General features: G+C 42.7%; 2 protein-coding genes across 6 annotated transcripts in view; one reads left to right on the top strand and one right to left on the bottom strand.

Moving 5' to 3' along the window:
- Positions 1-12,517, top strand: part of cdon (cell adhesion associated, oncogene regulated) — a 29,987-nt gene extending 17,470 nt beyond the window's left edge. For 3 of the 5 annotated variants that reach the window (XM_089013871.1, XM_089013872.1, XM_089013874.1), the window contains 12 exons: positions 1,840-2,096; positions 2,224-2,398; positions 3,412-3,531; positions 4,317-4,520; positions 4,628-4,809; positions 5,431-5,536; positions 6,557-6,679; positions 7,470-7,661; positions 8,199-8,473; positions 9,835-9,914; positions 11,012-11,271; positions 11,995-12,517. In XM_089013871.1, coding sequence (XP_088869997.1) covers positions 1,840-2,096; positions 2,224-2,398; positions 3,412-3,531; positions 4,317-4,520; positions 4,628-4,809; positions 5,431-5,536; positions 6,557-6,679; positions 7,470-7,661; positions 8,199-8,473; positions 9,835-9,914; positions 11,012-11,271; positions 11,995-12,140 — 2,120 coding nt within the window. In that variant the 3' untranslated portion in view covers positions 12,141-12,517. Of the gene's footprint in view, positions 1-1,839; positions 2,097-2,223; positions 2,399-3,411; positions 3,532-4,316; positions 4,521-4,627; positions 4,810-5,430; positions 5,537-6,556; positions 6,680-7,469; positions 7,662-8,198; positions 8,494-9,834; positions 9,915-11,011; positions 11,272-11,994 lie in introns of those variants that run through there. The other 2 variants (XM_089013873.1, XM_089013875.1) reach the window with 2 other exon arrangements.
- Positions 12,518-12,630: 113 nt separating this feature from the next.
- Positions 12,631-15,111, bottom strand: LOC148888118 (uncharacterized). Its single transcript, XM_089013876.1, has 2 exons — positions 14,007-15,111; positions 12,631-12,997 (listed from the first exon to the last, which is right to left on the bottom strand). Exons 1-2 carry the CDS (start codon positions 14,068-14,070, stop codon positions 12,642-12,644), a joined length of 420 nt encoding a protein of 139 aa, XP_088870002.1. The 5' UTR covers positions 14,071-15,111; the 3' UTR covers positions 12,631-12,641.
- Positions 15,112-22,870: the final 7,759 nt, after the last annotated feature.

The raw sequence follows: 22,870 nt of genomic DNA, 5'->3' as shown, positions 1-22,870 counted from the left end.
GATATAACGAGACTTTACTGTATTTCAATTTGAAGATACAGTAAAGTCTCGTTATATCGATATCGGATATATCGATAGTCCCGGTTATATCGATACTATTTCTATGCACGCACGGAGAAAATTACATGCAAACAGGGTCGGATATATCGATAGTCCCGGTTATATCGATATTTTTCGGACTCCCTTGAATATCGATATAACGAGACTTTACTGTATTTATTTGTGATCAGGCAGTCGTTGGGTGAGAGCATCTCACTTGCCTCAAGCATTTTCCAGAATCTTCTTAATATGGTATGACAAGTTATTGATATTTTACGACTGGGCATGTGTACGTTTAGCTTCAACTCATGATACTAATTAATTCTCGAGATGTAGTTCATGCCCATTGTTCCTGTTCTCTATTAAAATATTAGTCTTAAATTAAGTCTGGCTCGTTTCTTATTTTTTTCTGAAAGAGAAAGTTCATGTTGTGTGCGTTATTTTCTCCATGGCAACGAGATGTCACACGATTGGCCTTCCTGTAAGTCAATCCAACGCACTGATCAATCAAAGGACTGAACAATTGATGGGAGGAGCATTTTACTACGTTGACAAAACAGGGTGGGCATGACACAACTTAAGGGGAATGACATGTGATAAGCTGTGATTGCCACGGCTGCGGGGTCAAGAAAATATTATTTCCCAATGTGGATGGAAAAACCTAGTAGGCGATATTAAAACTGTGTGAATTAGAAAGGCACTCGTGGCATTTTAATTAATTTCAACAGGTTCAAATACATTATTTCACTTTTGAATACATATTTTGATATCCGAGCATAAAGTCGTACAGTATTATCTCAACAGACTTGGGAATCCCTCCTGGCTTTGTTCCCATTTTCTGACTTCAAAGACTTCCTGGAGCGTTGGCACGACTTCCTTGACGTCTTTCCTCTGGTGTGGCAGATCCGCAGGACTACATACAAAATCTCTCTCTGCATATTTTAATGGCCTCCGTTTGGAATGTGTGGCAGCTGGCGTCGTTCCCGGGAATTGGGTTTAGTGTTACCAGCTCCGAGCGTGTTTGTTTGCAAAGTGTTGCAAAGTGGCACGTACACACACGCACACACAAACACGCACTTGCACATTGTTTCTGACATGTGTCTTCACACCACAGGACATATTACTTTGGCATTTTTTTGTTTTTTGTTTTTGTTTTTTTTCGAAAATTTTCTACCAAACTGTTTTACTTCAGTTTTAACTCATTCACTGCCATTCCGAATTTATTTGGGAATGGAAAAGTGTGATGTTGAGCGCCATTCCTGAATTTGTTTGGGTTTTAATTTTTCTTTTTGGGGGTGCGAATGAAGCGCTGGTCAGACCTCTGGCAATTTTTTCCCTTACATGATGGGGCAGCATTTGCCTTTTGTCCATGTTAGCGAATTGTTCCAGCTTCAGCTGTTGTTAAAGCGCTATACTGTATAAATCATTATGTATGTATTGTATTGTATTTTGTACAGCCACCCCCATTTCAAGTTCAGATAACTCTAGACCCATATAACTTAGGAATTCACTCTTTTCTTCTGATGAAAGAAGCAAGTCTAAGCTTTCTTACGCCAAATTGAATGCCTATGCAGTCCTCAAACTCAATACTCTGTGGGTCCTGCAATTTGAGTGAATATGACAAAAACCTTGGCACTGAAGTGGATACATTTTTGCACTTCGCCTGGGGGTAAAAATGAGTTGAGTGGGGGAATGTCGATACGAGTTACAAAAATTGGCCTATTGACCGCAACTTTAAAAGCAGTGCCTCATTGTTATCATTCCACTGAAACATGTATCTTCCCAACCTTTCGCTGTCAGATTTGAACTCCAACGTGGAAGTTTGGCCATCACTGCTGCCCATGCAGAGCGTCGAGAGCAGCGACCGCTTCCTGGCGGAGGAGGAAGAGGACTCAAGTCAGCCACCGTCCGCAGGGGCCGGCGCCCATCACACGCCCGACGCGCCAATCATCACCAGCCCGCCCCAGACCCACAAACCCGACGTTTACGACCTAGAGTGGAGGGCGGGGCCTGACGGCGGGAGCCCCATCAACGCCTATTTTGTCAAATATCGTAAGGTGAGATTATTGAAAAAAAATCATACACCAAGAAGCAAAACACCATCATGGAGTTGATCTCCAGATGCCGTTCGCTTTAGTTGAAAGGCTGCTGTGAGCAGTTGTATCCTTTCCCGTTGTCGATCAGGTGGACGAGATGGCCACGTTGATGGAGAACTGGTTGACCATCCGCGTGCCCGGTAGCGAGCGCTCGCTGCGTCTCTCCGAACTGGAGGCATCCAGCTTGTACGAGGTGCTCATGGTGGCCCGCAGCTCGGCCGGCGAGGGTCAGCCAGCCATGCTCACCTTTCGCACTGGAAAAGGTTTGTGTTAGTTGGAGTTGTTGCAGTAGTTGTAACAGTCCCGTCCTCAGTAGTTTCAGTCATAGGAATTCTATCAGTAGTTGACCACAGCCAGACCAGAAGTCCAAAAGTTTTCCAGCACGGATATGATTATATGACATGTCACTTACCAAAGCGGACACCTACTCGCTGGTAAATATCCGACCCGCCCACAAAAGAGTTTATGTTAAGTTTAGCCCCGGCGACTTCACTTTATTACATTTTATCAAAACGACTCTCCATTCATTGTTGGGAATCCACAACTTCCTCAGTCTCTGCTCGCTGAGAAGAAGTTCCCATTGCCCAAAAAAAATTGCGGAGTGGGGTCAAACAAAGGTTATTTTAGCAAGTGTAAAAAGAAGTCAATCACCAAAATTGCGTGCATATCTTAGTTTGCTATGCCTCATTAAGTTCCACTTTTGGTTCTACAGCCATCATAATTTTTGAAATCTTTTTAATATAACAGAATAATTTTAACCATTAAAATACTAATGTTGCTTTTTTTTTTTTCATTTTTAAAAATTTTATTAGCCAATTATGTCCCAACATTGCTAAATGCATTTCAATGTTGCATTATTTCTGCATGCCCACGCCAATGCAAAACTCTTATCTGTGCTTTCCATTAACTTTGATGGGGCAGTCGTCCCTCAACATGGTACATGAGCTCTTGAATAGTTTGGTTCAATGGTGCTTCACAAGTGTGGTTTGAGTCCACTCAACACTACTTTTTATCCTTTAAATTCAGTGACCGTAGTTTCCGGCTCTGTTACATCGAACTTCCACTGTACATGGTCACTGAACTTTTTATAAACAAAGAAGTTTCTTTTCAAGGTTAAAACGGTGGCCGAAACCCGAGACTCCTCCTGATCAAACAAGGGTGGCTCAGGGAACGGCGTTCGAGTGCTTTAGCTGGTGGGGGAGAGGGGGGGGGCGAAACTGGGAACATGTGTAGGACTTTGTTTGGCTTACTACTTAACGCCTTCCTTCTCCTCCAGAAAAGAGCACCTCGTCCAACAAGAATCCATCCAACAGGCCTCCTGTCGTCCCGATGCCACCCAAAGTACCTGAGGACAAAATGCCCAACACGCACTTTGGAGTGGTGATCCACGACAGAGGTAATGTGTGAAATGCTCCATCTTTCTTTCTCTTTTTATGCCATCTATACACACACAGCTTTGATACTGTAACTTTGACCCTCCGAGCTTAGTTACTCACTCACTTGTTTGTAGTCTTGCAGCTTGAAAGGAAAGTGTAATGTCCTACTCATATCTTTGTTTATAGCTCTTTTAGCAATGGGCAGACCTCTGATATAACAATACTTTGAAGAATACATTCTTTATCCTCACAGCATCTCACAGAGGAGCTCAGACAGTTCCATTTAGGTTCAACAACAATGGGCATTAAATAAAGCCAAAAATTGGCAAATGTTGTCTTGATTCTTTCCATTCTATTTAATTATGTTATTGCTGTATATATTCATAAACTACAATTTTATAGAGTGATATTTATTTTCTTCAAAAGTAGATAACATTTTTTGGGAAGGGAATCTGGAATGCATTAATGCCGTATCTATTCATTTCAATGGGACAGGAGACTCTTTGAGCAGTTTTGGAACCGTTGGGAAGAAAACATAATATTTTTTATGATCTTTTATCAGACAATTCCAGTATGGATGTGACAATCTGACTAATGACAGTTACTTAACCTTCCGCTAACCCTTGTCTCGGTCTTCCTCTGCCGCCTGTCTGTGTGCCTCTCAGCTGCTGCTGTAAGTACGCATTCCTCCCATGATTTATCCTTTCCGCTTCCTCATCTCCTAATTCCTTCCATCCTTTGCGCCACATCGGGATAGGGCGATGCAGTTCAAAGGTTGACACGTCTTCTCGCCTTCACTTGACAGTTCCCGAGGCTCCCGATCGGCCCACCATCTCCATGGCCACCGAGAGCTCCGTCTACGTCACCTGGATCCCCAGAGCCAACGGTGGCTCACCCATCACTGCGTTCCGCGTGGAGTACAAGCGAAGCCGCAGCGCCGAATGGGGAGTGGCAGCCGACAACATCTCGCCGCTCAAACTGTCTGTGGAAGTTCGCAATCTGGAGCCCGGTGAGCTTCGAGTGGATTCCTTCTTCTGAGAGATTTTAAAGCCTGCTCAAACATCCTCACAACTTTGACTCTGCTCGTTTTTTTTGTGTCCACCATCCGTCCCCCAGGCGCCACCTACAGGTTTCGGGTAGCAGCGATGAACTTGTACGGCGAGAGTCCTCACAGCATGGTATCAAGGCAATACCAGGTGCCTCAAGCTAGCCCCCGCATGGCCGATCGGCCCGTGGTGGGACCGCACATCTCTGCCACCGATGCCATCAGCGATACGCAGATCATGCTGCGCTGGACTGTGAGTATGGGTGCGCACCTGCAACCAGTCTGGAAAAGTAGAGGCCAACATAAAAATGTCGCGATTTGCAAGGTGGTGGTGGACCCCAAAAAAGCAGGCAGGGTGAATTTGACAAATTATATTAAATAAAGTCAACAGGAAGAAAATCTCAAACAACAAAGTCATCAGAACATAAAGGTCCAAAGTACCAAACAAAACCATGAGTAAAACATGAAAAGATTAAACAAACCTGACAGGGTAAAACAAACAATGAACCGACACTGAATGGTCATGCCGGGAGTCCTTTTAACTGCCATTGATTAAAACGACGAACACTTGTGCAGCTGCAGGGGGGGCCCTACAGTGCCACCCGTTGGTCGCAAACCGAAACGTGACAAAAAAGGACAAAAAGCAAAGGGACTTCCCTTCTCATTCTCATTGGGATTAATTAATTTCGTTGATGGCCGCAGATAATTGCCGCCCTTTTCCCAACCTCCGAATGTCATTATCTCTGGTCGACTTCCACACAATTAGAGAGTGGACAGCTGATAGCAAGCTGTCCCATTAGTTGCTAGGGGAGAAAAAAAGCAAATTGTCATCTAATGTCTATTTTTCCCCCTATTCTTTTTCTTCCGCTTGCAGTACAGTCCCTCGAGTAACAACAACACTCCCATCCAAGGCTTCTACATCTACTACCGGCCCACTGACAGCGACAATGACAGCGACTACAAGCGTGACGTGGTCGAAGGTATGTCGAAATGCATGTTGAATTCTAGTAACACCCTAAACGACAAACAACAGACTGTGTTGGCTTCTCCAGTTATGTTTTTCCCGAATGGCTCCCAAGTTAATTGGCCGGAGTTGAAACACGAGAGTGGGCAGCAAGGCTACGGAGCGGCTCGGGTTGCCGTATGGAATGCAAACTAGCCCATTGCGCCACGGGAAAGGAAAGGACAGGACATGGAAGGAAGTGGTGGTGGCTGTGGTGGTGGCCGTGGTGGTGGGAGGGGGGGGGGGGGGGTGGTCTTAATGTGGGGCTTGGATGATCCATTTTACAGAAGGTCAGATTAAAGTCAAACCATGCTTCTATGTTAAATTTAGCCCTGGTTGAAGGTGAATTCCAATTATAGAATATCTCTAAATAGCACTCTATAAATGTAGACAAAGTGCTAATAGTAAAAATACGGCCATGATCAAGTAAGTCCAAATAAACAAATAGGACAATAATTATACATAAAAAACATAAAAATATCACAATGAATTATTTTTAAGTGATATAATTTAAGTCATGAAATCAATATATTACAAACAAATAAAGAATAGTAAAACCAGGCATCCATTCATCCGTTTTCCGATCTGCTTGATCACACACAAAAAAAATCCACACATGGTTGAAAATGTTGTGATTGTGTCTGGCTGCGGGTGTGTGTGTGTTTTATTCATGTGTATCTGTGTTAACACTGGAGTTGAGCCAGCACAAACACAAGCCGCCATATATGGAGCTAAACGAGAGTGCAGCAACTGTGTAAAGGCCCATGGGACTGACGAGACGTGTGTGTGTCTTTTCTTACTGGTGTGTGTGTTGTGCTTTTGTGTGCGTGAGATTGTGTAGTGTGGGGTGAGCGAAAGAGCACATGAAAGAACATGACCTCAGCCAAGTGGAAAAAATAATGACAGGATTAAAACCTCCACAAATTGCCACAGCCGCCCTCTTTCCAGAAAGTCAGCGCTTACTCTTCTTCTCCCCCCCCCCCCCCCCCCCCCCCAGGTGTGAAAGATTGGCACATGATCGGTCACCTGCAGGCTGAGACGTCGTACGACATCAAGATGCAGTGCTTTAACGACGGCGGCGAGAGTGACTACAGTAATGTCATGATCTGCGAGACCAGAGGTAAGAACAAGCCGGACAAACAAGGAATTAGCACTCAAAGATAACATTTCGATTAGTCAGTCGATTAATGTAAAAAAAAACAATGTATTAATGAAATAATTTCTTAATGCATATAACATTAACTCATTCACTGCCATCCCAGAATTTATTCGGGAATTGAAAATATGACGTGGGTGCCGATAAGCACTGGTTAGACCTCAGGCAATATTTTTCCCTCCCACAAGGGGGCAGCATTTGCCTTTTGTACAGCACCCCCCCCCCCCCCCCCACTTGCACCTCATGTTAATCCAGAACCAAATAAGATAGAAATAAACTTTTTTTCTGATGAAAGAAGATAGTCAAAGATTTCTAACGCTGTATTGAATGTTTATGTAGTCCTAAAATTCAATATTCTGTGGGTCCTGAAATTTAAGTGAACATGACAAAAACCCTGGCACTGCGGTGGACACATTTTTGCACATCGTCGGGCAGTGAATGAGTTAAAGATATGAATTGCAGGCATCACATTTGTCATTTTTACTGTACTTTGCCTTTTCGGATCTGGTTTACTTTACAGCTGAGAGAAAATTTGACAAAAACAGTGATTTGATATTTTTATTTTTTGCAAATTTTTAGAGGGGGGTGTTTCAATGTCGCTAACCTACTAAAAAAATCGAAAAGCTAATATCAGCCAATTAAATGAACCACACGATTAATTTGTCAGGTCCGACTAAAACCATCACCTCCTTGGCAGAGGTAATAGAAATACTGTATACCAACATGTTTTGTTGTGTGTGTTCCTCTTCTCCAGCTCGCCAATCTCCGGGCTCGCCCAGCCAGAGGCCAGTAACACCCCCGTGGCCTCACTCGCAAGAGCCCGCTGGTCCGCCCGGAGGTCTGCTGTACCTTATTGTGGGCTGCGTGCTGGGTGTGATGGTCCTCATCCTGCTGGCCTTCATCGCCATGTGCCTGTGGAGGAACAGACAGCACAACAACATGCACAGTGGGTATTCAGAATAAAACAATAAAATCAACAGTCAAGTCATAATTGAAGTGATAAAGCGACTGATCCAATGAACACTAGTAATCACTAGTGTTCATTGGATTAGCCTTTATTAGTCTCACAGTGGAGTGATTTACAGTTCACAGCAGCAAAGTTATGAAAGAAAGAGGAAAGGAAAGAAAGAAGCGGAAAAAAAATACAGGAGCTGCTGGAAAGGCAGCCTCTCTCGCGGCGCCATGGATCAAAGCGTCCTTTTCACCAGTGGATCAGGGCCATCATGGTGGAATGTGCACATCTACAACAAGCTAAATGTTGAAAGCAAACACGAAGCTGTAGCATCCATTGATGAAAAGAGATTGTCTCACATCTCCTGTCCCACGTAAATCCGCTTCAATTCCAAACCGCGACAGTCGCACTGACGCATTGGCGCTCTGCGCTGACGCTCCTTTCTTCATCTTGTGAAGGAAAGTAAATATAAAGGGAAACATAATGGGCCGAGAATTGAGCCTTGTGGTATTTCTTTTCTTTCTGCTGCAGAATACAACCCTCCAGGCTACTTGTACCAACCGGCTGACATGAATGGACATGTTCTAGAATACACAACATTACCCGGCACAGGTCTCATGAATGGCGGTGTCCATGGGGGCTATGGGCAAAGCGTGGGCGGTGGCATGTTGCCCTCAGGGTGTCACCACTTGCACCACAAACACCCCAATGGTTTGCCACTGCACAACGGCAATGGTGGCCTCTACCCGAGCGGACACAACCACGGTCACGACAGTACCCCGCCCCACCCTCACCACCACCATAATGTGAGTGCGGGACCCACAAGGTGCTCCTCAACTGTTTTTTTTTTCCTATTCCATTTTAAAATACAATTTTGCATTCATCTGTCCCAGAGCTATATTACTAAGAACTAAAACTTAGGACATATATTCTATTTGTTTAAAGGACAGTCGACGTCACTTTTTTGTTTCCTGACATCAGAAAAACGTTTTATAGCATCTAAAATACCCAAAACACGCAGTATGATATTTTTAGTCAAATGCAAAACACCAATTAAAATGACTTGTCGAAAATTTGAAACCGGAAGTGGTCAGTTTCAGAAGGCCCCATGTTCGTGGTGTCACGGCAAGACGTCTTGCCTTGCTCGAGAATCAAAACAATGGCTTCAGATTCAGAGAAGATGCTTTCTTGTTACTTATCCAGTTATGAATATGATTCAAATAGTTCTGAAGAAGAAAGCATACATATTTGCAATCGATTAAAGAATTTATTCCGTGTCATTTTGAGGCATCAGGCGTGGGAAATGTCGCACCCAAAAAAGGCAGAAAATGGCGACAAAGCCATGTAAGGAATTAATGAGCCCGTTTCCACAGGCTGATTAATTCCTTACATGGAGCTTTGTCGCCCTCTTCTGCCTCTTTTTGGTCCTACACGACGTTTTCAGACCAAAGTACAGCAAAATGCAATGACGTGATGGAAGGACTGCTACAATGTGTCCTTTTTTCGGTCAGGGGCGTTCCTTCAGTGACATAGGGTGAGGACTCGTCACCAACTCAAAAACAAGACTTAAAATATAGCTATATGCGGTGGAATGTTTGTAAAATACACTCAGTAAAAGTCATTTGAAGCCATTTTACACAAGTTGTCCGGGAACGTCGGTTGTCCTTTAACTCATTTAATTTTATTCGGGAATTTTAAATGTAACGTAGAGCGCAATTCCCGAATTTGTTCGAGTTTTGTTTTTTCATGCGTGGCCATTGCCTCTGGCAATGTTTTTTTCTTTTCCACGAGGGGGCAGCCTTTCCCCTTTTTTTCCATGTTAGCGCTTTGTTCCGGCTTCAGCTGTTGTTAAAGCACGATAAAAACCAATATGTATTGCATTGTATTTTGGACAGCCACCCTCATTTCAAGCTCATATAACTCCAGACCCATGTAATTTAGGAATTAACTTCTGATGAAAGAAGAGAGTCTCAGGTTTCTAGCGCTGTATTGCATGTTTATGTTGTCTTAAAACTCAATATTCTATGGGTCCTGGAATTCAAGTGACAATGACAAAAACACTGGCACTGCGGAGGACCCATTTTTGCACATCTGGCAGTGAATGCGTTAATATAAGCTATTTCTAGTGCCGTTTTCCCCATGTTTCATCCCAACTTTTTATTTTTAGGGAGGAGGCATATACACAGCTCTTGCCCAGACGGACTCTTCGGACTGTATGATCTGCCAGAATCTGTGTAACAATAACAGGTAACGTTTACAAGTTGTTGTGTGATCATTAACAACCACAATTAATTTTGGGGGGGCACAAAACATTATCTTAATTTCAAATCTATTTGTAGTATGCAGTAATGGGAAGTCAATTGAGCCTTGTGGAACACCTTAACTGGTGTACATTTGTGTCTTTTGCCTTATGAACAAATACTGTATGTGAACGTATTGTAGTTCTCATTTTGAACAGAACTTTGTACATTCAGTTCCGTTGGATGGTGTTACTGTTGTTAATTAGCCAACAAGCACCTGCTTCAGAAAGCTTTTTCTTTTAAAGCCCGCATTTTTATTTTCTTCACAGGGACTCTTCCATCGAGTCCATTTGCGGTGGTCTGTTTAGGACTTTGTCACATAGCGTGTCGTCGGGAGCGAGTCCATCTGCCTTTTGTTTCCGTCTTGCACTCCACATTTCCATGCTGCTTCCGTTTATGTGCTCAAGGCCCAGTGGCATCACAGTTTACCCTATGTGCAACCAGCCAACACATGGTCCGCGCTAATGAGCCTCCTGTTTATTTATTCACGCAAGTGGGAAAGAAAACGAGGATCGCCGTTGGGGAGTCTTATTCCGATAGCAGGAAGCGTGGAGAAACCAGATACTGCTCTTTGAATGGGATGCCGTGTTGCCTTTGCGGTCTTAGCAAGTGTCGGACGATGCAAAGAAGCTCCTGTGGATTTGAACGTAAACACAACGGCAGCCGGTCAGCAACCCGCAGACCGACAGACCCATTTTCACTGCTAAGTCGATAACGTAGAACGGAACACGCTTTACAATGAGCAGCAGTTTGGCAAACACTGAATGATTCTTATTTGATGCCACTCCCAGATGAGGATTTCACTCTTTAAACAACAGGTTCTATACAAACGATGTGTGTAGACAGACAATATAACTTACCGTCATATAGTCTTTATCCTCTGTTCTAATGTTCATACTGTGCTGATGAGCAGAAAGTTGTTATTAATCCCAAAAAAATTCAATCCAATGCAGTTGATTTGATGAGGATAGTTATTATTATAATTTTAGCGTGACACATTTGTATATTGCCCTCACACACTCGCATTTCCGTACGGCGTTCCAGGTGTTACAACAAAACCAACGGCGTCCTCTCTGGAGGGACGCTTCCCCTCATGCACAGAGTGGTCCCATGCCAACAGGACGGTCTGGAGATGGTTCCTCTGAATGGAGTGGCGACATTACCGTGCGGCCACCGCCGACCCACCACTGGGGAACACCTGCCTGATGACCTCGATGACCTTGAGGTCACCCACCGAGAGTTGCCTTCTCAACGCTCGTGTTGTCTGGATGGAGACAGCGCAAAATGTCTGGCAGATGACACAGGTGAAAATGAAAAAAAATCCAGAGCGTGTATGGGGGTGGGGGGGTAAACAAATGTATAATTATTTCAACCAAAAAAACTAACAGTAAATGTCACAGGTAAAAATGATTTCCTTGCGGGAAATAACAACAAAGTTTACTTATGTTACAATAAATGACAATATTTAACTTAATGCAAAGACGGCAATTTTATTTGAAATCCTAATTTCCAATACTATTTATTGGATTATTTATTTATTATTATTATTCTTGAGCTCATTCACCAGACGTGCAAAAATGTCTACACTCCAGTGCCAGGGTTATTGTCATTTTGACTCAAATTGCAGGACCCACAGAATATTTTTTTCAGACTATTTTTTATGAGTTTTAGGACTACATAAACATTTAATGCAGTGTAAGAATCCTTAGACTCTTTTCTTTCATCAGAAAAAAAAGCGTTAATTCTTAAATTATATGGGTCTGGAGTTTTCTGAGCTTGAAATGGGGGCGGCTGTTCAAAAGGCAAATGCTGGCCCCTCGTGGGAGGGAAAAACATTGCCAGTGGTCTGACCAGCGCTTTATCAGCAAGAAAAATCAAAACCCGAACAAATTCGGGAATGGCGCTCCACGTCATTTTTTTTCAATTGCCGAATAAATTCAGGAATGACAGTGAATGAGTTAATGTGACTAACTTATTCAGTTGTTATTTTCTTTTCAATGTATGCTCGTGTGCGTTTGTGTGCGCAGCAGAGGAGGATCTGGACTGCGTGCATCCAGAAGGTCTGGGGCTGTGCTGGGACACTCTGGGCCTTCCAGACTCGGACTGTGATGAAAAGCCCGGCTGGATGTCTCGTGGGGGTGAGCTGATCCAAGGCAGCCTCCAGGAAGTTTGAGGTCCCAATGGCGTGGCCTGGGGGCGGAGCTAGTGTGGTGATGTCACAAAAAGGACCTGAAAGAAGACAGTCCCAGGACCTGAAAAAAGACGGTGGACCTAATAGAGGACTTTTTCTGACAAAGACTGCAAAACTGTAATGGCCACCGAGACTGAAAAACAGAACTCCCAAAGACTCCTTAGATGACTTATTTATTTTTTTCAGTAGTAAACTATTAATTCATATGAATGTATCTGTGACAAAGAACAAATGTGTCATTTTTTTGTTATTATTTATGCTTTTTTTTTATTTTGCTATGCCTGCGAACTGTTCTGTGTGTTTTGGAGATTTAGCGACTTGTAAATTTTTGTAATAATATAAAGAGACGATAAGGAAGACTTAGTCAACCCACTGTCAGCCTTCCTCATATCACACCATGCTAAGTGAGAGGGTGAATTTGCATCTCTATGTGTGTGCATGTGCGAGTGTGTGTGCATGTGTTTGTTTGTGTGTGTGTGGTCATCATCCGTCATCCTCCACATCAAGCCTGATGTCATAGAAGGTCACCCTGGATGTGTTGTACAAAGCCTGGCAGGTGTATGTGCCCTCCCCCTCCCGCCGCACTTCCTCAACCACCAGGGCGGAGGTGTTAGGGGCCACGCGCACCTTCACCACGCCACCCGGGCGAGTCTGGAGCTTGGGACCATGACCGTAGTCATAGGCCAAAGCCACGCTGCTGTCCGAACCGGCTTGGGTGAAGCCCCAGATGAAGATGGAGGGCGGGTCAGCGCCGCAGTCCAAGTGGACTGTGCCCCCTGAGGTCACAGTCACGTTGAAGCTCATGTACTTCACCTCCTCGGGGTCAAAACGATCCGTAGCTGGGGGTACAACAACTTGGTGAGTCAGATTTATTGGTGGGTGAGCGAGTGAGTAAATATGTGAAAAGCAAGAATGGCCGTATTTTCTGGTGTATAAGGTCTACCCATAAGCCTTGATTTTCTTCAAAATATGACCTGTGCCTTATACACTGGTGCACCTTATATGTGAAGTAATATTGAGCCACAACAGGCCTCACAACTACTGTCAGCAGCCGCTGACTCCATAACGCCCCCCCCCTTCCCTGTAGGAGAAGTAGTGCGCATGCATGCTGGGATATATAAAACTGTTTCATTTCGGCAATCTCTTCTCCCAACTGATTTTTTTTTCTCGATTTGGCTAACATTTTTTCTTTTGGGGACTATCATTAGAAATGGAAAATGTTGCGCTTTTTTGCTCATTTTTTTATTAGGTGTCTAAAAAAGGCGTTTATTTCTGAAAATTTGAAGGCCAAATATGCCAGGAAAAAAACCCTAATTACAAAAAAAGTTTTAAAGAAGAAAGATTGCTAATCTCTGAAAATGAAATTTATTATTATATTGTTATAAATGCTGGTATAACCTTGGAATATTTTTGAGCTGATAAAAATGCAGGATGTTATATATGGAACAGCTATATGAATCAATTTGTATTGTAAAATATGTCATTCATTGAAGGTGCGCTTCATAATCCAGTGCGCCTTATAGTGCGGAAAATACTTTATTATTTTTATCTCAAAAATTGGCAACAATTTACCAAAGTTCCAACTACAGTATCAGAGTATTGCAATGACGTGCTGGAAATGGACTATTTATCTTTTTTGGCCTTCTGGCTGAGTGATAATGTTCACATGCAATTTATTATTAATGACATATTAATATGCATCTGTGCCAGGAGGCATCGCAGTTAGCCCGGAATGTGCTAATTCATTTGCCTCGGGCCTGTTGGATGTGTCCCGTTTGATCACCTTCAAGGTTTATCATTTCGACAAAAATGTTGTGTTGGAACGTGTTCAGTCGGTGGTGTGCTCACCCTGGAGTGGAAGAAGCAGAATCCAGGTGGCCAGCAGGCAGATTGGAGGAAACATCCGGAACATGTTGTCACACCGTGGTCACGATTTCTCTCCGTCGCTGTTTCTTTCTGAGGACTTTTTGAGCTGCCTGCTAAAATATTTAGTCGGGCAACAGATTGGTCGCGAGGGTGGAAAGCGTCGCGATACTTCATGTTTTATTCAAACCACTGCGACGTGTTGTGTTGCCATGACTCCAGGGAAGGCTCTCATTAGTCAGCGCTCACAGTTTGACTAGCTTTGGGCCAGGTGGGCCAAACTGACTATTTAAAGACAAACATGCTGTTAACCCAAATCATTTGCAAAAAATGGTGCACCAAGGGTACAGACTACAGACTTTACAGTTTGTGAGTAAGTTATTCCCAGGCTTTCTCTCTCTCTCTCTCTCTCTCTCTCTCTCTCTCTCTCTCTCTCTCTCTCTCTCTCTCTCTCTCTCTCTCTCTCTCTCTCTCTCTCTCTCTCTCTCTCTCTCTCTCTCTCTCTCTCTCTCTCTCTCTCTGTCTCAATATTTCTTTCTGTCTCTCTCTCGCTCTGTCTCAATATTTCTTTCTGTCTCTCTCTCGCTCTGTCTCAATCTTTCTTTCTGTCTCTCGCTCTGTCTCAATCTTTCTTCCTGTCTGTCTCTCTCTGGCTCTTTCTGTCTGTCTCTGTCTGTCTGTCTCTCTCTGTCTCTGTCTCTCTGTCTCTCTCTCTCTCTCTCTCCATCTATCCAGCCACCTACCTACCTATTTATCTGTATATTTGTCTATTTATTTGTGTTTATTTCTTTATTTGTTCATTTATTAATAAGGTAACTGGGTGCACATGCTGAAGTCGATTTATATACTGTATTTCCAATAGCTGTCTGGGATTTTAAGCCTCAAACCCATGAGCACCAACCACTGTATCACTGTGCTGTCACGATCATGTAACTTGAGACTTAAGACAAAAAATAATACGGATGAATTCAAATTTCTGGTGATATTTGCTTGTTAAAGTCAATTTCATATGTTCCGTACAATGCTACAGACAAACAAAGAAAATAAAACAACGAACCACATGTTTGTTTTTACTTCAGACCGCTGTATTGAATTTACCCAATGAAGACGTCAGCGCGAAAGCAGAGCATGAACGTCAGAAATGGAACAACAAAGGTATTGTGGAGCATTGTCTCAATGAAAATGAATCATCAGTCTGGCTCATTGATCACCATCACATGTCAACACTTGAAATGACTTCCAGATGAAAGCGAACTGGATTCGCTTGAACGGAGTCAACACAAACAAGCAGGAAAGATTTACAAATACAGTAAAGTCTCGTTATATCGATATCGGATATATCGATAGTCCCGGTTATATCGATACTATTTCTATGCACGCACGGAGAAAATTACATGCAAACAGGGTCGGATATATCGATAGTCCCGGTTATATCGATATTTTTCGGACACCCTTGAATATCGATATAACGAGACTTCACTGTACTTTAAAGGACAACCGACGTCTCCAGACAAGTTGTGTCCATAATTTGTAAAATGGCTTCAAATGACCTCTACTGAGCGTATTTTAATATGATTCCACCGCATATAGCTATATTTTACGTTTTAAGACTGAATATTCAGGAAGTCTTGTTTTTGAGTTGGTGACGAGTCCGTACGTGACGTCACTAAAGGAACGCCCCTTACTGAAAAAAACGACACATTGTAGCAGTCCTTCCATCACGTCAATATATATTGCTGTACATGTTTGGTCTGAAAACCGTGTTGCACCCAAAAGCCACCAGAAGAGGGTGTGCAAGCTCCATTTAAGGAATTTATCAGCCTGTGGAAACGGAGTTGGCCACAGGAGGTCGCCATTTTGTGCCTCTTTTCTGGTGATCGATCCCCCCCCCCCCAATGCTATAAAACATTTTTCTGATGTCAGTTAAGAAAAAAGAAGTGACGTCAGTAGTCCTTTAAGTTGGCGTCCAAGCCTACCTGCGAGGCTGTTTGACGTGCAAGTCTCTAAATAATGTGCTTGTTTCATATTTATAGTCCATTAAGAATTTGAAAAACATCGCCTGTAATGTTGACAAAGCCTTGAATTTGTATATGAAAACACAGCGTGGCACATTTCAGCCCCCCCCCCCCAAAAAAAAAAAAAAAAAAACTGTTGGAACTAACGCTGACACAGTACTCATCAGGTTAGCAACAAGCTAACTTGGAAACTGGTAAAAGCTTTCTGTCTGGGTAAAACTGAACGTTTTTTTGTTTTTGGCAGCAGATGAGAGAGCAGACTGAAATTCTCTTGACTGTATCTGCGTAACACATTACGGCCTCCCAACACATGTGATGCACTTTTGCACTGTCGTTGCACCAGGCAGGGACCACATGGGTGGTAAATGGGCGCGGCACAAAATCCATTGTCCCTACGTTGGTGCTGTGTAATGCTGTGATATTGAGCTGCGTTTTTAGTTTAGTTTTGTTTTTTAGTTTTATTTTATTTTGTTTTTTGGCTTACGAGGAAGAAAAAAGGTTTTCAATCAGCCCTGCCCCGTAATTCCTTATAACAATGAAGCGTAACAACCCTGTGTGTCCCTAATTGATTCTTTGGACCCTTTATTAATGAAAAAATATCTGATGAGTAGTTATTTTCTACCTTGAACCAACTGTAAGGATGACAAACATTTGGCGTAGAAGTCCAAGTAGGCAGCCGTCGGCAAGTTCTGTCGCAAGCCTTGTCTCGTTTTGTTGTTTTTGTGTTTTCTTTTGTCACTTTGTGTTGTTGTGCGGCGGATGTACCAGATGCGGTTTGTTTTTCAGCATTTTTGGCTGCGACATTCATCAAGGAGGAGACTCCGCTGAGGGATTCCGACTTTTAATCAGCACGAATATGCCAGCACTGTTTTTGATTTGGGAGGAATGTCGGTGCCATTTGACTCTCATTTCTGGGGTGATTGTGCTATTTTGCGCCAGTAATGGGCAGCATTTCCACAGCCAGGCTTTGTTCAGTGGAAAGGTCAGTGCTATTCGACAGTCTGCGGCTGGATGGATGCATGGCTTGAGGAGCATCCGATAAGAAGAAAGGAGCGTCAGCGCAGAGCGCCGATGCATATGTGGAACTTATGTTGCGGCTTGGAATGGAAGCGGATTTACGTGGGACAGGAGATGTGAGAAAATCTATTTTCGTCATTGGATGCTACAGCTTAGTGTTTGCTTTCAACATTTAACAGACGTGCACACTCCACCATGATGGTCCTGGGCCACTGGTGAAAATGACGCTTTGATCCTCTCCTCTTTCATCTAGAACTGCTTCATACAACAAAGAGGGTGCATGAAGTGCTTAAGATTGAATGACTGTGTCGTTTGTGTTGTCATATTATTTGTTATTATGTTTTTTTGCTGTTGTTTTGACTTCAAGATGGCGACGCAAGAGTGGCTGCCTTGACAGCAGCACCTGTATTTTGTTTTCTACTTCTTTTTCTTCCTTCTTCTTTTCACTTTGCTGCTGTGAAATGTAAATTTATCCAGTGTGAGACTAATAAAGGATAATCTATCTAATCTAAACATGAAAACATTTACAGCACAGGTACCCAATCACGAAGGAGGTCTGTATGTGTGTTATTAATATATCTTTTGTGTTAGTGCACACTGCACTTTATACCATACTATATATATATATATATATATATATATATATATATATATATATATATATATATATATATATATATATATATATATATATACCATACTATCAGTTTCACTTTTACAAATAAATAAATACATAAATAAATATATTTAAAAAAGGATAGTCTTACTCTCATTTATGGTTTCATCTGCAATTCACAGATGGCACTGGAAAATAATTTCTTCCAAGCAGTCAAATGTGGGATGTTATGAGGGCAATTTCTGCCTTTCAACGGACAATGAAATGAGTGTGCTGCACAGTTTGAGAGTGCAAGAAAAACTTTACGTGAATTCTGTTGATTTACGCTGTGGCATTTGCGAGAGACGTGGTGATTGATTTCACTGGTGAAGTTTTATGTGTAACGCAAATGTATTTGCGTTGTTTGTTTCGATCTGAAGGTGAATTAGGAACAGTAAATGAAACTCACAATACAGTAGTAACAACACGTTTTTGTTTGTGTCTGTAGCTTACAGCATTTTTTATTTTATTTTTATTTTTTGGAATGTGGAAGCAGTGTCTGAAACTCATGACAAAAAGTTAGCAGGCACCTGGCAGCCAACTCTGAAAAGTTGCCTGCCCAGACAGAAAGTTGTCTGTCCCATTTTTCACAACTTGAAACACAATAAGACGACTAATCACTAAAAAATAACCCACATTGTTGCAAAGTATAAAGGATTTTTTTAAATTAAGGAAGTACCTACCACAAATGCTCCCTTGCTTAATTTATGGTGAATATTCCTTGCTGAAGATTTTGCTCCAGTTGTCATTTTTCATCATAGCGCACAATGAAATGTTAGTGTTGCGTTGTCTGCTCAAATCAACATGGACTCCTCTTTCTAAGCTGCTTTCAAAACTCTCAAGTACACTTTTCAGTCATGGTGTAGTCCGAAGCACGAAACGGGCTTCTGATTGGCCTCCGGTGCCGAGTATGCAAATGACAATTTTGCATACTCCGCACCGGCAGCCAATCAGTCTGTTTCGTGCTTCGGACTACACTATGACTGAAAAGTGTACTTGAGAGTTTTAAAAGCCGCTTAAAAAGAGGAGTCCATTTGGCTTGTAGCGGTTTGCTTTTAGCTTTTGCTTTATTGAATAAAACAAATGTTTGATTTGAAAAAAAAAAAGTTTTTTTTTCTTGAAGTTGTCGGCCCCCGGGCCGAGACGTTTTGAAAGTTGCATGCCCGACGTAAAAGTTGTACGCCCCGGGCCACCGGGCAGACACACTTTACGTTTTCTTTCAATCTATTCCTCCGCCCCGGAAAACTAACTTGAACTTTTGAATTTCTCAAGAGTGGTGTCGGCATCTGGAAGCTGTAAGAAAAGAAGTCTTGTCTGGAAGATAAAGTAAGGAAGATATGAACGCCAATGTCCAGTCTGGGATCAATTACAGAGAAACGGAGTGGGCGGGGCCATGGGGGTTTGGGTGGGGGCAGATAGTTTATCTCCATGTGGATCCTCAAACACACTCAACGTGTGTGCGTGTGTGTGTGTGTGTGTGTGTGTGTGTGTGTGTGTGTGTGTGTGTGTGTGTGTGTTTTTTTTGGGGTTGGCCACACCTCTCCCAATGCCTCCTCAGCCATTTGACAAAAAACTTGTGACAGGTCCAGATGTGCAGGACCGCCACTGCCGCCGCCTGCTGTTCAGAGCCGCCAGAGTTGCTGCCTGACACGACCGCGTTCTGGATCAGTGACTATGCTAGTTAATTTTTGGTTTTGGTGCATTGGTTTGCCTGTTTGTGAGTGAGAGCGCCTGACCGACTGACTCACTGACTGACTCACTGACTGACTGAGCAAGTGAGTCAGTTTTGCTAGCAAGCGAGCCAGTTTTGCGTGTTTTTTTTTGTAAGCTCGTCTGGCAGCGAGTTAATGACGATGAGCTTGCAGTGGTGGGCCGTTAGGGCCTTCGAGGCCTTCTCTGCTGGCCTAAAAATATCTGATTCACTGAATGATTAATTATATTTTACCCATAGATTCTTATTAAATAACTACGAATTGTCCTTCAGTTTCCTTTCATGGCATTTCTCCTGTTGTGCTGCTTCCAGATGTGTTTTCGTATTTAGGCATTTAACCAATCACATTTCAGTCATCATTTGTTACCAGGGACAGAAATCTACCTGGACACTTCACAATCAGTTCTGCAGGCCATGTCGCATAAAATGCGGCGTCAATGACTCTGTTGCTTTAACCAATCAGATTTCGAGTTGGCGAAGCGCAGGGCCTGCTCGCAGGCCTGACTAACGTCAGAGATTTTGCAAACTATGATTGGCTAGTCACCAGTCAATCGTAGTCTCACCAGACCGCCCCACTGAAGGCCCAGGGGTGATATACACGGCACGCCACTGTGAGTGAGTTGTCATTTAGTGTGGTAAAAGTTAGCTAATTATTTTTTGCTCAGGGGTTAGTTACCACGTGATCAATGTGTTTTTTGTGAATTAATATGTTGGTGAAATTGTTTTGTGAATGAATCTCCTAATTTGTTCAAGTTACATTGTCACACTCTCGTCACACCGTTCTTTAAAAAAAGCCAACCACCCTCATTTTTATATTAATTTGGTAGTTATAAAGAGCCAGTCAGCTCATTTTGTCATTGGAGAGGGGAAACAAGCAGTTTTGTATACTGCAGGTTGAAAGGTAATAAAAAACCGCAAACACCAGTGCCCTGGTTTGGAATATAAACTCTGCTGCTATCTAGTGGCCACTAACGCTTATGAAGCAAAAACGAATGCGCACAGCTTTTTGTGAACTTTTTTTCGTTTGGGCGTGTCTAAGTGAGTGAGCGTGTGCGTGTGCGTGTGCGTGTATTGTTGTGTCCAGTGTGTGAGTGTCTCATATCGTGTGTCTTTACCCTGATTTTATTGTGAGGGGCGAAAGAAACTCCAATCTGTTACCTCGAAAAGTATAAACGATTTCTTCCTTATGAGGAAAAAAAGCATAGGAGACACGAACAGTCACGACTTTTAGTGTCTACAAATACATCGCAATAATATTTAGTTGTCATTTGAAATAGTGGGGAAATAGCGGGCTCAAATTGCGCGGTATTCAGACAAAACGAGCAGAGACTTTATTGAAGGTCACGTGACTCCGCACACAAAGGCAAATACAAGGGCAGAGCGTGTCACCATGGAAACCATAAGATTCTTCATCACCATCATCATCGTCTTCATCAACCAAAGCCAATACTCAGCAGGACACTTAATTATTCTTACCGATTGAAAACACGCACACAAAATCCATTTAAAATACTTTCAAATACATTATTAAAACTAACTGTTTGATATTTTATAGCATCCCTGGAATTAAACACACCCTTATTACCTGCTAGTTGAGTCGACGCACCTGTGGCTGAAGACAAATTGTGGGAAGGTGTACTTTCTGGAGCTGGATTTGACACCTTAATGACATAGGGGAAGCGGTTGCATTTTAGTTGTCGGAATATAAAACAAAAAAAGTAAAACAAATACAATCGGCCCTAAAAACGCGATTAAAACAAAGCATTGCTGATTAAAAATGTATTGATGAAATGACTAAAAGATCAATTCCAGATACTTTTGTCGACACAGTGGATGTCATTTCAATGGACTACCGCCCTAATGGACGCACCTCTGTGTTTATTTCCCGCAGCGACCATCATTGACATTCTTGTTTGTCCCTTCATATCCGTGCCAGTTTCCATGACAACATGACTTCACTCTCCCATCTTCTGCCACCGTGCATTCTTTTGACCTTCCATCGCTCCTTTCATTTTACTAACCACCACCCCCCCTTTAAAAAAAAGAGAGCGTGAAGAGAAATAGCGGTGCACCAACCTCTTCTCATTCCCCGACTCTAATTGGTGCTCACCGCATACCGGCGGGAAAAGTGATGGATGCACATAAACTTGATGACATGTTTATGATGACAATCAAATCTGCCTGCGGGCCATCTTCATCCTTCTCTGGCGTCTATGGTATAAGACACGATTGAATGAATAGAAATGCAATGAATCTGTTCTCGCCAGAACACTGCATGTTTTTCCTTGAACGCTTATTTTTCACAACATTGCACTCCACAGTGTCGCGCCATGATGAAAGCCTGGAGCTGCCGCGTAAAAATATTTTGAGTTGCGAATATGTTCAAACGTATTCGAAGGAGCATTTTAACATATTTAAACATGTTTGAACATAGTCGGTATATGTTCCAATGCAGTGGCGGGCCGTGGATTTTATCGCTCGGCCTTCAGTAGTGCTATATCTGGACCAATTCCTTTCATCTTCCTTTTTTACTATGCTTAGAATATCTTGGTTTTCTATCCTTTCACCCCCCTCCCCCACCCGCCCTTTTAAATTGCTGCGGTGGACTGCAAATTTCCCCATTGTGGGACGGTTAAAGGTTTTTCTTCTTCCTTTTCATAACTTTGCTGCTGTGAAATGTCAATTTCTCCGCTACGAGACTAATAAAGGGAAATCCAATCAAATCCAGACTGAAAAAAAGTGTGGTTTACTACAAAATCTGTAGAGGGTACCATTAGCCAGGAAATAACTGACCAACCTTTATTAATGATGTCCATTTATTCTTGAAAAGTCCGTCTTAAAAATGGCTTAAACAGTAAATCTCCAACCAAATCCATTTCCTCTCCCCCTTCAGCCATTGTAGGTTGACAAAATCGCAATTATATCAACAAAATATATCTGCTTATGCAGTTCGCTACCGATCAGTATGCTAAGCTCAGGCAACGATGCTCGTTACTAGCGCTTGCGATCAGAGCAGTTTTCGCAAAATATGATTGGATAATGACTAGCCAATGATAGGTTGAAAACTATGATTGATGAAGTGAGTAGCCAATCTTATTTTGCAAAAAGGCGTTGTACCCCTTTTGGGTTCTTCTATTCATTTCGGCTTTTTCCTTCAAGGGGTCGCCATCGCGAATCAGTGTCCTCCTTCTTCAGCGGTTTGAGTCACATGTTTTTTTGGCCAAACTTTTACGTCGGATGCCCTTCCTGACACTGGCTAGTGTCCCCTTGTGGCTACAGAACAAGAAACTCTATGAACTTAACAAAGATGAAGATGCTCAGTAAATGGCTCCCAAACACAAAATGGTCATCGGCACAGCAGCATTCAAGCAAAACAAAACTAGACTCACCATTTGAGTTGCCAACTTGAAATTTGATTGGTTAGAGCAACAGTTTGATCGACGCATTTGAT

The sequence above is a fragment of the Hippocampus bargibanti genome, linkage group LG14 (assembly GCF_051943395.1).
Source record: "Hippocampus bargibanti isolate YZ-2025 linkage group LG14, ASM5194339v1, whole genome shotgun sequence".
NCBI lineage: Eukaryota > Metazoa > Chordata > Actinopteri > Syngnathiformes > Syngnathidae > Hippocampus > Hippocampus bargibanti.
The sequence above is the reverse complement of the archived record's forward strand: the minus strand, read 5'-3'. Positions and strand labels throughout refer to the sequence as shown.